At 46.4% G+C, this 14,771-nt stretch overlaps 1 protein-coding gene across 3 annotated transcripts in view; it reads left to right on the top strand.

The window, feature by feature from the left end:
- Positions 1–14,771, top strand: part of cep89 (centrosomal protein 89) — a 174,539-nt gene that overhangs the window by 16,515 nt on the left and 143,253 nt on the right. For 2 of the 3 annotated variants that reach the window (XM_072518099.1, XM_072518097.1), the window contains exons 2-3: positions 8,903–9,076; positions 12,575–12,779. In XM_072518099.1, coding sequence (XP_072374200.1) covers positions 8,903–9,076; positions 12,575–12,779 — 379 coding nt within the window. Of the gene's footprint in view, positions 1–1,988; positions 2,096–8,902; positions 9,077–12,574; positions 12,780–14,771 lie in introns of all 3 variants that reach the window. The other variant, XM_072518098.1, reaches the window with a different exon arrangement.

The following is a 14,771-nucleotide window of genomic DNA, read 5'->3' as shown; positions in this document are numbered from 1 at the left end:
AACAGTGAATTTGAGATGAAAACACTTTAAAAGACAAGTAATAAGACTAAAAGGCATCTAGCAGAATAATGAGATGCAATTTGCCCAGTAACAAGAGTAGCTGGAATCTAGAGACATTCAGGGTGTGAATGGCCATATCAGAAACCTTGGTTACAAGAGATCAGTGGGGCTATACAAATGAAAACTTTTAAAGGTAAGGAATTTGAGAGATGTAGACAGCCAAACCCACGGGGTGGAATATCAAAGAGATAGAACAGTATAACTGCTAGCACCCTCATTGGGGAAGCAGGCTAGTTTTCCATCTAACAGTCAGGCAGGCCAGTTCCATTTATGATCCAAGCCATTGTTACGCAAGGGGGATATAAAGAAATTGGGTCCAGAAATTAGACCCCAATGTAACAGGCAATTTAGAGATTAAACAGACTGAGGGGGGAGAAAAACCTGCTAACACAGAGTCAGAGGGATACACCCACACTTGGCCGAGTTACATTCCACCAGTCAGACTTAAACCCATTAGTGGGAATTCACAGGATGCCTCAGGTCCATTGTTCTTCAGGACGCTCCTGTCTCACCAGCTATTAGCCCATTATAGAAGTGTGCAATCAAACAGCCATGATAACTCTGATGGGTTCAAACCTGGAAACCCCAGCAGAAAGCCTTTGTTTCAGGGGCTGGGCGGAGCTTAGAGAGATAGAGAGAGAGCAAGAATGCTGTTTTGAACAGTTACACAGGAGAAGGCTTTCAAAATCGACCGAGAGAGGTCATGAAAGTTGCCACCGAGGCAGGCTTTTGAAAAGGGTTCTAAACGAATTTCCCTAACAGAAGAAATATTACTTCAGAAATGCAAGTGTTATCTTTGTCTGCCAGTATAAGTGCACAAGAGTTCCATGCCTGTAAAGTGCTGTTTAATGGGAACTAGTGTGTTAAGGTTAAGAAACTACATGTAATCTATTAGCAGTAGAGTTGAATTTTAAAAGTTTAAATATTGTTTTATTTGTGTTTATAAAATAACCACACCCTATCTCTTGTATTATCACACCGGAACGAAGCAATCTTTCTGCACCGTCTTAAAACTTTAAAATGTTATGGCTCTGGTTCAGTCTCTTCGCCACTGTTGAAAGCTGATCAGATGTCTGTAATACCACATAGGCCTGTTCCATTTAATATTTAGAACACAGCAGATTGCAGATATTCTCCTTTAAAAGACGCAGTTTTGTGCCTTTGCTGAACCAGGAAGAGACGTTTTCCCAAATTTGGTCAACTAAGCAGTATTGTGTGGTAACTATTAGTTGAATTTGACCTATATAGAATTACTAAAATTGGATGTTGCTTGGGAAAAGGGGTGTCTCAGTGAGTTCAGGGAATGTGAGTATGTTATTGGAACAAGAGGCAACTTCAGATAAAATGGTGTGTTTAGTTATCAATATACTCATAGTGTATATTAGTCTTTTGTCGTGTTTTTCAATTTTCTTTTACTTGAATAAATATTCTTTATTAATTGTTTACACAACGACTGGGCAGGTTCCTCACTGGGTTGTACATTGTTCCTCACATTAATCCAAGCAAATATACACCACTAAGAATTATTGTTTCAAGTTATCTTCAGGGTTTTGAGACACACTCACAGGTAACTTCAGTGGATTTCTTAACAGACTACTCCTGCTCCTATCCTGATTTGGAACTATAATCACTGTTCCTTCATTGTCACTGGGTCAAACTCTTGCAACCCCCTTCCTCACAGCATGGTGGGTATTCAAACTGCACATGCACTCTAGTGGTTTAAGACGGCAGCGCACCATCATCATCTCAATTAAAATGGACAATGAATGCTGGCCGAGCCCATGATGCCCACATCCCATCAGTTAATATATATTCTAATGTTCTTTTGTTAATACTGATCCAGTACTGTAACCATAATTTCATTAGTTTTGTATATTTTCCATGCTTTTTGTTGACTTGACTAACCAAGTGTTTGATCATTTGTCTAGAAACACATAGCTCATGGCTTGGTTCCTGCAGCCACCATAGCTCCCAGAGCCGCTGTTCCCCGTACCCCTCCCCCTCGTAGTCCAGACCCTTCTCCAGAGAGGCCAAGGTACATTGGACTATCAGTTTTATTTATATTTTTGCATGCTTGATGTACTGAAAAAATAATCTAAAAGATTAGTTAGCAATATTAATTATTTGTTCACTTTCAAAACTACATGTTTTCTGATCTGGTTTGACCACATCTCATGATAGTGCTTTCTTGTATTATATCATTATTGATTGCATATAATAATCATTTCATATCATTGCTGATTTATCTGAAATGACAATGCTTGAAATTGATGTGTTGTTTAGATTGTATGAAAGAAGTTTGTTTTTTGTTAAATATTAATAGTCATTGGATATGAACATCTTTGTTGTTACCAGGGGCTAGAGTTAGCTCAGTTGGCTAATCTGCTAGCATGTAATTCAGAATGACTTTAGATCCCCATTCTCTGACTGAGATAGACTTTGGGCCTGCCTCCTCATCCTGCGATCATGGCATATTCTGTGGCTTGGTGACCCTAGAATAATTGAGGATGCTATCTGAAGAAGTTGTTGCTACTTGCTACTGCATATTGTATCATCTTATGACTACAGCAGATGTTAACTGCTGTGCAAACCAAGTCCCAGACGGAAACTTGGCTTCCTGGGCTACCTGTATTCTGAAAATGAGAAGAAAATGTATCAAACTCTGCAGCACAAAATGACCCTTTTGCCACTTAATTAAAAGGTCCATTAACAAAAAGAAAAGAAAATGTAAGCACACAAGATTACAGTTATACAATTAAAATTGGTCTTAAAAATCATTCCTCAAAAAGACTCACTACGCCAGACCTACAAGTAAACACCATGCACGCAATGCTCCCCTATAGGTGTTTAACTATAAAAATCCAAGAATATTACCCTCAAGGCAAATCTGCTGTCACTTTAATGCGGCTTACCACGAGCCCTCTCACTCACATCCATTATCCTGGGGACAGGACTTCCGGTTGCGGCTATGCGGAGCTAAGTCGCACATTCGGCGGCTCCCGCAAAAATGGACTTTTGGGCTCTTTTCAGGGCCGCCAACGGCACTTTTTCGACATTTCCCGGTGTGGGAAGGAGTCTCCAACAGCTCCCCGTCAGTATATGGCTTCAACTAGGAGCGGGGCGACAAAAAAGGTGGTGGTGGACCCGAAGAAGGTGCGAGGGAAGAAGGACAAAATGGCGGCGGGCGGAGACCAGGCAGCGTGGATGCAGTGGGCGGAAGAGCAGCAGGAGGGTATCCAGCGCTGCTTCAGAGAGATTAAAAAGGACCTGCTAGAGCCGATGAAGGCATCTATTGATAAGCTGCTGGAGACACAGACGGCCCAGGGAGTGGCGATCCGCAAGGCTCGACAAAAGATCTCTGACAATGAGGATGAGATCTTAGGCCTGGCGGTAAAGGTGGAGGCGCACGAGGCGCGCCACAAGAAATGGCAGGAGCGGTTCGAGGAGATGGAGAATCTGTCGAGGCGGAAGAATCTGTGGATTCTGGGCCTCCCGGAGGGGCTGGAGGGGCCGGACGTGGGGGCCTATGTGGTCACCATGTTGAATTCTCTGATGGGAGCGGGGTCCTTCCAGGGGCCCTTGGAGCTGGAAGGGGCCCATAGAGTGCTGGTGACGAGGCCCAAGGCTAACGAGCCTCCGTGGGCGGTGCTGGTGAGGTTCCATCGGTTCGTCGATCGGGAGTGTGTGCTCAGATGGGCCAAGAAGGAGAGGAGCAGCAGGTGGGAGACCGCAGAGGTTCGGATATATTAGGACTGGAGTGCGGAGGTGGCGAAGAGGAGGACCGGGTACAATCGAGCGAAGGTGGTGCTGCACAGGAAGGGGGTGAAGTTTGGCATGTTGCAGCCGGCGCGACTGTGGGTTACCTACAAGGACCGGCACCATTACTTTGAGTCTCCGGAGGAGGCATGGGCCTTTGTTCAGGCCGAGAAGTTGGACACAGATTGAGGGTCGGGACGGGCGATTGGGGACTGCGGTTGATATGTTATGTTTATTTTTGTTTCGGGGGGGGGGGCCTTTGTATTGCTCTGGGTTTCTTTTTCTTTGTGTTTTTTCTCTTTTGGGTTGGTGAGGGTGGCTGGGGCAGGTTGGGCACTGTTTTGGTTGGGTTGGTCGGGGGGGCTCTTGGAGGTGAGATGGGGCCCCGCGGGGGAGGGGGAGGCCCGAGCCAGGGATGAGGGGACCGAGCCTGTTAAAGGAGCTGCGTCAGAGGTGGCGGAGCCTGGTAGGTGGAAAGCGCGGGCTTTTTCCCGTGCTGAAGACTGGAGGGGGCGGGGCCGGGGCGGGGCAGCAAGGGTTGTTTCCCGCGCTTAGAGGGGGAGGGGGAGAGCCTATGGGTGGGGACGGGAGAGGAGGGTGTGCCACACAATGGGAGGAGTCGAAGGAGAGGCGGGAGTGGCCGGGGTCAGCAGGAGTCAGCTGACTTGCGGAAGTGCAATGGGGGAGTAAATCAGCTAGGATGGGTCCTAGCCGGTGGGGGGTGGGGGGTTGGGTGGGGGGGGAATCGAGTTGCTGCTGCTATGGTCGAGGAGCTGGAGCGAGTGGGGGGGTCGAGACGGGGGTATGCCGCTGTGGGGAACGGGCCGGGTGTGGGGTGCGGGCGCGTGGCTGGCTGAGGAGGGGGTCATGGCTAGTCGGCGGGGGAGGGGGCGGGTAGCCCCCTGATCCGGCTGATAACCTGGAATGTAAGGGGACTGAATGAGCCGGTTAAGCGGGCCGCAGTGTTCGCGCACCCGAAGGGGCTCAAGGCGGATGTGGCTATGCTTCAGGAGACACACCTGAAGGTGGCAGACCAGGTAAGATTGAGGAAAGGGTGGGTAGGTCAGGTGTTTCACTCGGGGCTGGATGCCAAAAATTGAGGGGTGGCGATCTTGGTGGGAAAGAAGGTGTCGTTTGAGGCGTCGAGCATTGTGGCAGATAATGGCGGCAGGTACATAATGGTAAGTGGTAAGTTGCAGGGAGAGAGGGTGGTACTGGTCAATGTGTATGCCCCGAACTGGGACGATGCGGGTTTTATGCGGCGTATGTTGGGTCGGATCCCAGACTTGGAAGTGGGGGGCCTGATAATGGGGGGAGACTTTAACAAGGTGCTGGATCCGGCACTGGATCGCTCCCGGTCTAGGACGGGTAGGAAGCCGGCGGTGGCTAGAGTGCTGAGGGGGTTTATGGACCAGATGGGAGGGGTGGACCCTTGGAGATTTGCAAGGCCAGGGGCTAGGGAATTTTCATTCTTTTCACATGTCCATAAGGCTTATTCCCGAATTGACTTTTTCATCTTGAGTAGGGCGCTGATAGCGAGAGTAGAGGATACTGAGTATTCGGCAATAGCCATTTCGGACTACGCCTGGCATTGGGTGGTCTTGGAGATGGGGGAGGAGAGGGACCAGTGCCCGCTGTGGCACTTGGAGGTGGGGCTGTTGGCGGACGAGGAGGTGAGCGAGCGGGTCCGAGGAAGTCTAGAGAGGTACCTGGAGACCAACGACAATGGGGAGGTCCGAGTGGGGATGATATGGGAGGCACTGAAGGCGGTGGTGAGGGGAGAGCTGATCTCCATTAGGGCCCACAAGGAGCGGGGGGAGAGGGAGAGGCTGGTGGGGGAGATGGTGAGGGTAGACAGGAGGTATGCGGAGGAGCCCGAGGAAGGATTGTTGAGGAAGAGGCGTAGCCTCCAGGCCGAATTCGACCTGGTGACCACCGGGAAGGCGGAGGTACAGTGGAGGAAGGCCCAGGGGGCGATTTACGAGTATGGGGAAAAGGCAAGCCGGATGCTGGCACATCAGCTTTGGAAGCGGGACGCAGCTAGGGAGATCGGGGGAGTTAAGGACAGGGGAGGGAGTGTGGTGCGGAGTGGAGCTGGCATCAATGGGGTCTTCAGGGACCTCTACGAGGAATTGTACCGATCCGAGCCCCCACGGGAGGAGGGAGGGATGGGCCGCTTCCTGGACCAATTGAGGTTTCCAAAGGTGGAAGAGGGACTGGTGGCGGGACTGGGGACCCCGATTGGACTGGAGGAGCTGATCAAAGGGATAGGGAGCATGCAGGCGGGGAAGGCACTGGGGCCGGACGGTTTCCCGGTTGTATTCTATAAAAAATATATGGACCTGTTGGGCCCGCTGTTAGTTAGGACCTTCAATGAGGCAAGGGAGGGGGGGCTTTGCCCCTGACGATGTCCCGGGCACTGATCTCCTTGATCCTGAAACGGGACAAGGATCCCCTGCAGTGTGGGTCTGACAGGCCGATTTCGTTGCTAAACGTAGATGCCAAGGTGCTGGCGAAGGTCTTAGCCACGAGGATTGAGGATTGTGTGCCGCAGATCATCCACGAAGACCAGACGGGGTTTGTGAAGGGGAGGCAGTTGAACGCGAATGTGCGGAGGCTTTTGAACGTTATCTTAATGCCGGCGAGGGAGGGGGAGGCGGAGATAGTGGTGGCGATGGACGCTGAGAAAGCCTTCGATAGGGTAGAGTGGGGGTACCTGTGCGAGGTGCTGAAGAGGTTCGGGTTTTGGGAGGGGTTTGTCAGGTGGGTTAGGCTGTTGTATGAGGTCCCGATGGCGAGTGTGGCCACAAACAGGAGGAGGTCCGAGTACATTCGGTTGCACCGAGGGACGAGACAGGGTGTCCCTTGTCCCCCCTGCTCTTTGCACTGGCGATTGAACCCCTGGCTATGGCACTGAGGGAGTCAAGGAACTGGAGGGGGTTGGTGCGTGGTGGGGAGGAGCACAGGGTGTCACTTTATGCGGACGACCTGCTGCTGTATGTGGCGGACCCGGTGGGAGGAATGCCGGAGGTAATGAGGATTCTTAGGGAATTCAGGGACTTTTCGGCGTACAAGCTCAACATGGGGAAGAGCGAGCTGTTCATAGTTAATCCAGGGGACCAGGAGAGGGGGATTGGCGAGCTCCCACTAAAAAAGGCAGAGAGGAGCTTCAGGTATCTGGGAGTCCAGGTGGCCAGGAGCTTGGGGGCCCTGCATAGGCTTAATTTTACAAGGCTGGTGGAGCAAATGAAGGAGGAGTTCAAGAGGTGGGACGCGGTGCCGCTGTCCTTGGCGGGTAGGGTGCAGTCAATCAAAATGACGGTGCTCCCAAGGTTTTTGTTCCTGCTCCAGTGCCTCCCTGTGTTTATCCCGTAGGCTTTTTTCAGGCGGGTTAACAGGAGTATAATGGGGTTTGTGTGGGCGCGAGGGACTCCGAGGGTGAGAAGGGTGTTCCTGGAGCAGAGTAGAGATAGGGGGAACTGGCGCTGCCCAACCTCTGTGGGTACAACTGGGCCGCCAATGCGACGATGGTGCGCAAGTGGGTGATGGAGAAGGAGGGGGCTGCATGGAAGAGGCTGGAGACGGCGTCTTGTGTGGATACGAGTCTGGGGGCGCTGGCAACGGCGCTGCTGCCGCTCCCTCCAAGGAGGTATACCACGAGCCTGGTGGTGGTGGCTGCCCTCAAAATTTGGGGGCAGTGGAGGCGGCACAGGGGGGAAATGGGGGCCTCGGCGGGGACCCCATTATGGGGGAACCACCGGTTCGCCCCAGGAGGAACAGGTGGAGGGTTTGCAGGGTGGCACAGGGCAGGGATACGAAAGTTGGGGAACCTGTTTGTGGACGGGAAGTTCGCGAGCCTGGGTGAGCTGGAGGAGATGTACGGGCTCCCCCCGGGGCAACACCTTCAGGTACTTACAGGTAAGGGCGTTTGCCAGATGGCAGGTGGCGGAATTCCCGCGGCTACGGCCACACACAGTACAGGACAGATTGCTCTCGGGGGGGGGGGGGGGGGGTATATAAATTTTATATATATTTTTTAATTATCCTGGGGACATATACTCAGTACAAGATTGCTTTCTGTAACCTAAAGACATTTATGGCTTGACTGGATGGTTGATTTAAACTGCACTCTTTCCTACCCTAGGCCTGTTTCTAGGGGATCTTCCTCACATAGCCAATCCCCAAGCTCTCCACAGTAACTCTAAAATATCTTTTTCTCATCTTTCATCTCAAGTTTCATTGTTCTCAGCACTCCTTCAAACTTAAGTTCTTCAAATTATAAAAATCTTTCATGTTCTCCTTTAGCCCTTGTTTTTGGGTCAAATAGAATTTAATAAGCTTCCCATATTTACTTCGGAAACCTTTGCAAACTGTAAAAGCCTTTTTACTTCCCGTTGAAATGTAGCAGTTGAAAACGACAAATCCTAGGTGTCTCAAAATGTAAATGTCTGAAACTAACCTATTTACTTGTAAATTATGACCAGGAAATTCTCCTTACAAATGCATACATCTAACATCTTTGTACTTTTTCTCTCAACTCTTCAGATAAAAGGTCTTCAGTGATTTTTTTCCCCCAGTTTAATTAAATCAGTTACAGTATACACATACAGCCTTCTTACAGAATAACACAATATTTCTCCAAAATATAAAACAATTAACATCCATTCTCACAATAGTAGCGTTGGACAAATATCAATTCCTGGGTAGTTTAACTTGTACACTTCTAACAAATGTAAGGTGTTGGAGTTCTGCAAATGATAATAGAATTCTCATAATGATAGATAATTGTTAGAGGAATTTAACACTCCATTCTGAGTCTGTAATTGAGTGTTTGTTCCATATTGCATCCTCGCTGTAAGGAAATAGAGGAAATCAATGGTTCCTTTGTCATTATCATCTGGTATATTGCAAAGTTGAATAATGGAAATCTGAGAATAAAATTTGCAAGATTTCAGTTTGTAACAGCTAATGAAGGAAACTATTTTTTGTGACTAATCTCATCATACAGAATTATCTTCTTTAAAGAATTTTAAACTGTTCAGCATTTATTGTTTCTGTTGTGAATTAAACTTACTTACCATTTCAGGTCAGCTTTGGCAGCAGTGATTTTAACCTCTTGCTTGACTGGTCGTACTGTTGCCATTCCTCAACCACATTTGACAGGGCTTCGTCAGAGGTCCTATTCTGAAAGCGATTGGACACATTCAGACCAAAGGAGCATTCTTGAACCTTATGCCACTGTAGCTGATCTGGAGTTAAGGTACTATACAGTTAAATTGTCGCATCTTAATTGACTGGTTTATTCAGTAGAATTGTTACAAGCACTTGTGTATCTTTAAAGATAGGTGCAAAATATGATTCATTTGATGAACATAATTAATTACCGACTCAAAATCTCCCCTATTCTTTATCCTTTTTGTCTTTTCAGGTTAACATTGATCCCTCAACCATATCCATCTAATTCCACCAATGTGTGGAAGCACAAACATCCTCTATTGTGTCATAGCTCATAATTGTTGCTATTTCTCATTTTATATGTACAAATGCACCCTACCCATAGAACAATCCATAGAATCCTTACAGTGCAGAAGGAGGCCATTTGGTCCATCGAGTCTGCACTGACCCTCCAAAAGAGCATCTTAGCCAGGCACCCACTCCCGCCCTACCCCTGTAAGCCAACCTAACCATTGGACACTAAGGGGAAATTTAGAATGTTCAATCCACCTTAGCTGCACATCTTTGAATTGTACGAGGAAACTGAGGACCTGAAGGAAATACATGCAGATGTGGGGAGAACGTACAAACTCCACACAATCGGTCACCCAAGGCCAGAATTGAACCCGGGTCCCTGGCGCTGTGAGGCAGTAGGGCTACTGAACTGTTTTTCCTGCTTTGTTACTTTCCAAATAGAATCATAGAATTTACAGTGCAGAAGGAGGCCATTCGGCCCATCGAGTCTGCTCTTGGAAAGAGCACCCTACCCAAACGCACACCACCCTATCCCCATAACCCAGTAACCCCATTCAACCAACACTAAAGGCAATTTTGGACACTAAGGGCAATTTAGCATGGCCAATCCACTTAACCTGCTCATCTTTGGACTTGGAATACTTGGAATAAATACTTGGAAGCTCTTTGTTCCTGACCTGGCTTATCCTTGCAAAGTGTCAAGATATACATGTACAGGACCTTCTTGCTGAATCTGCTAAGCGGTCTGGGGAAGTACTTGCTTTGTTTGCAATTTTGAGTACCCGCAGCACTTGAGTGCATCTTGGATGCTAATCTGCCAAGGGGGTCAGAAAGGCTAGTGGAAGAGTGGTATGCTGCGGTAGGCCATGCTGGATCTCTCCCAGGAATCATTAGCTAACCTCTCAAGGGCCCCTTGGGCTGCATGCAAGCATTGTTTTGAAAAGAAATTCAAGTTATTTTCAAGCGTCTGCCTGGACTTGCAGATAGTCTGACCAGGCACTGATCCTTCTTTCGACTGAGTGGCAAGGATGCAGGAACTTTGGTTCGTGTCCTTGACCCTGGTGATGTTCTCGCCATCTTTGCATCAAAGGCTTTTTAAGGGGTGGGCTTAGGCTTTTTTCTTATAAGGCTGAGCTTGAATTAGTGTAAACATTTGAGATTCACTGGTGTTCTGGGCCATGTTCCATTTTTTGTACGTTTTTGGGTGGAGCTGTTTCCTTTTCCTTATAAATTAAACTACCCAATTATTTTTTTTCCCATTAAGGGGCAATTTAGAGTGGTCAATTCACTTACCCTGCACATCTTTAAGTTGTGGGAGTGAGACCCACGCAGACACGGGGAGAATGTGCAAACTCCACACGGACAGTGACCCAGAGCCGGTATCGAACCCGGGTCCTCAGCGCCATGAAGCAGCAGTGCTAACCACTGCAGCACAGTGCTGCTCCTGGACTTGACATCATCCTCACCAACCTGCCTGCTGCAGATACATCTGTAGAAGTGACCAGCGCACAGACTTTGTGGAGACAAAGTCCCATCTTCGCATTGAGATTACCCTCCATTGTATTTTGTGGCACTAACGGAGCAAGCACAGTGGGCTAAGACAGCTGGCTTGTAATGCAGAACAAGACCAGCAGCACGGGTTCAATTCCCGTTCCAGCCTCACCGAACAGGCACTGGAATGTGGCGACTAGGGGCTTTTCACAGTAACTTCATTGAAGCCTACTTGTGACAATAAGCGGTTATTAATTATTATTACTACCTTGCTAAATGAAATGAAATGAAAATCGCTTATTGTCACAAGTAGGCTTCAAATGAAGTTACTGTGAAAAGCCCCTAGTCGCCACATTCTGGCGCCTGTTCGGGGAGGCTGTTACGGGAATTGAACCGTGCTGCTGGTCTGCCTTGGTCTGCTTTCAAAGCCAGCGATTTAGCCCTGTGCTAAACAGCCCCTGTAAATGGGACAGACTTCGAACAAATCTAGTAACCCCTAGACTGGGCATCCATGAGGCATTGTGGGCCATCAGATGCAGCAGAATTATAGTCAACACAATCTACAAGCTCATGGCCTGGCATATTCCCCACTCTACCATTATGACCAAGCCAGGGGATCAACCCTGGTTCAATGAGGATTGCAGAAGAGCATGCCAGGAGCAACACAATAGTACTGAAGACTTGTGCTCCAGAACTTGCCGCACTCCTAGCCAACCTGTTCCAGTACAACTGCAACACTGGCATCTACCTGGCAATGTGGAAAATTGCCCAAGTGTGTCCTGTACACAAGAAACAGGACAAATGCAACTCAGCCAATACTGCCCTCTCAGTCTACTCTCCATCATCAGCAAAGTGATGGAAGGAGTCATCAACAGTGTTATCAAGCGGCACTTACTCAGCAACAACCTGCTCACAGACGCTCATTTCGGGTCCAGCCAGGGCCACTCCACTCCTGACCTAATTACAGCCTTGGTTCAAACATGGACAAAAGAGCTGAATGCCATAAAAGACTAACAAAAATGTTGGCCTAGCCACACCCTGTAAATTAATTTTTTTGAAAGTGTACCTATGCAAGATTTTAAAAATTAAAAAAGAAGACACCTGGTGCCTGGGATTGATTATTTTAACTCTGTTCTGTGATTCACGTTTAATGTTTTCTATGAAAAAGTCAATTTTTGGTTGTGTCTGCTAACATTTGCTGCAGGTTAGTAAGGGAGACTCAAATTGCAATTTTCGATGTGAGGGAAATTAGTATGAGTAAATGAGCTATAAATTCTCTTTTAATGAAAAACTCTAGCATGCATTTTTTAGTTATTTATTAGATTGCATTTTCAAGCCACGTGTTTTCTTAAAATAAAAGAATAATGATGCCAATGCAGGAATTCTGAAATAAAAACAGAAAATGCTGGAAAAATTCAGCCGGTCTAGCAGCATCTATGGGGAGAGGCACAGAATCAACGTTTCAAGTCTGTATGACTTAGACTTGGGCTCTGAGGAAGACACATACAGACTCAAAATGTTTTAATATGTGTCTCTCTCCACTGATGCTACCAGATTTGCTGAATTTTTCTAGCATTAACTTTTTATTTCAGATTTACAGCATCCAAAGTATTTTGCTTTTATCTTAAAACTGACATATGCTTGTAAATATCAAACCTTGATATAGAATTCATTTTTCCATGTTATTTCCTATACAATATTTCCCTTTACATTATTTCCCTATACATCTGTTAAGTACATTTTGTAGAATTGTGGAAAATTTGATACTTGTTTCCATCACTGATTTCTCTTTGAAAAGGAATGAAAGGCGAAGTACACTTAGGGGCAGGCCTCGATTGCCACTGCCTTCTGATTCTGATGAAGAATATAATGAAGAAGAAGATGACCTAGATATGAAACATTTGCCCGATAAAGCAGATGAACCACATTACTATGTTCTAGAAAAAGAAGAGGAAGTACAAAATAAAGAGCCCATGTATGCTGTTCCTTACAAGGAGAAACAGGTGAATGTTTATATTTGATATATTGTTGTATTTAAACTATATTATGAAAAGTCAGCACCTTTCATGGTAAGGATGCTTTTATATCTCAATATATAAATTAAATACTGTAATACAGCTTTGTATTACAGCAGTGGGTTTGCCCTGCTGCCTCAAGGCGCTGAGCTCCCAGGTTCGATCCCGGCTCTGGGTCACTGTCTGTGTGGAGTTTGCACATTCTCTCCGTGTTTGCGTGGGTTTCGCCCCCACAGCCCAAAGATGTGCAGGTTAGGTGGATTGGCCACGCTAAATTGCCCCTTAATTGGAAAAAATTAATTGGGTACTCTAAATTTGAAAAAAAATTTTTTAAAAAGAAATGGAACAACCCTAAAATATCAAGATGATATGTTAATCTCCAGAGTTTCATTGTAAATCCTGCTTTAAAACCTTCATATATTTAAGGCCAAGGGATGGTTGCTCGTGCACATCTGGTGCCCAGTGTAATGATCAGGTGAGAAGGGGTGAACTGATTCCCTTCTATTCAACCACCTTGGTTGGTCACAACAAAAGTCTAAGTTTCCTTTTCACAAGGAGTTGCTTTTTCCAAATCCAAATGTAATTAACTATATAAGTTGTGAGCAATAAGGAGCCAATCAAACGAGATTTTTCTTGAGTCAACGAAAGAGCAGAGTTACTATCCACAAACAGGAGGAGAAAAATAATAAAAAGGTGACATCACACACACAGGTGGCAGAAATGAGAGAAGTTAGAAACCAATAAAAAAAGTTAGAAATACATGGTTTAAGTGTCCTCTCGTTGCCCTGGCGACATAGATTTTTAGACACTGTGGCCAATTTCGATGAGCCAATTTTGTAGATGCGATCTGATATAGAAGATGTTCCAATTGTTACGAGTTCTCAGTTCGTTGATAGGGATCTAGTAAAGTTGGCTTCTGAAACAGGTAATACACTTGTTCCCAAAAGTGAGCGAGGGAGAGAGCCGAGCTTTCAGCCAATTTCTTTTTCTGCTGAAAACTGTATTGCAATCTCTCTCTGCAGTAGCTGAAACCTGGCCTGAAATACGCCATCCATTGTGGGCCTGTCTGTGGCACCCATTGTTTCACTATCCAGCACTTCACATTTTAATAATCATAATCTTTATTATTGTCACAAGTAGGCTTACATTAACACTGCATTGAAATTACTGTGAAAATTCCCACACTCCGGCACCTGTTCGGGTACACTGAAGAAGAATTCAGAATGTCCAAATTACCTAACAGCACATCTTTTGGGAGGAAACTGGAGCACCCGAAGGAAACCCACTCAGACAAGGAGAGAAAGTGCAGACTCCGCACAGACAGTGACCCAAGCTGGGAATCGAACTTGGAATCCTGGCGCAGTGAAGCAACAGTGCTAACCACTGTGCTACCTTTAATGTCGCTTCCTTAGAAAGTGATGAGTTTCAATGGATCTCTGAATTATAGGAAATGTCTCTTTATTCACACTCCCTGAGGGCAATTTGTTTTTCATTTTGATGGAAGGTCACCGTACATTTTTAAGAAGTTTGTTTTGTCTCATTTCAAATTGCAAAATTTCACATCAGTTGAAAAATTATTTAAAAATAAAAGTCACTGTGTGACTATAGCCTATTTAGCCATCCATCACCTGACTTGACTATACCATGCCTCCCTCTTCCAACATCATTACTCCACTTAAAATGATAAGATAACCTTTATTATTGTCACTAGTAGGCTTACATTAGCACTGCAATGAAGTTACTGTGTAAATCCCCTTATCGCCACACTCAGGCACCGTTGAAAAGTCCAAATGTGTGTAGAATAACGCAGAAATCCAGAAGTTACAGCCATTGATTTTGCACTCCTCCAGAAGGTGTGCTGTTGACATATCCCCATGCTGCAATCTATGAAAAATCCTTGAACTGTTGAAACTTCCACTTGCATGCCGTTAGTCTAGTTGTAAAACCCTTTTGAATAAGTTACACCTTGATGAATGAAGT

The sequence above is a fragment of the Scyliorhinus torazame genome, chromosome 10 (assembly GCF_047496885.1).
Source record: "Scyliorhinus torazame isolate Kashiwa2021f chromosome 10, sScyTor2.1, whole genome shotgun sequence".
NCBI lineage: Eukaryota > Metazoa > Chordata > Chondrichthyes > Carcharhiniformes > Scyliorhinidae > Scyliorhinus > Scyliorhinus torazame.
This window is presented reverse-complemented; position numbering and strand designations above follow the sequence as displayed.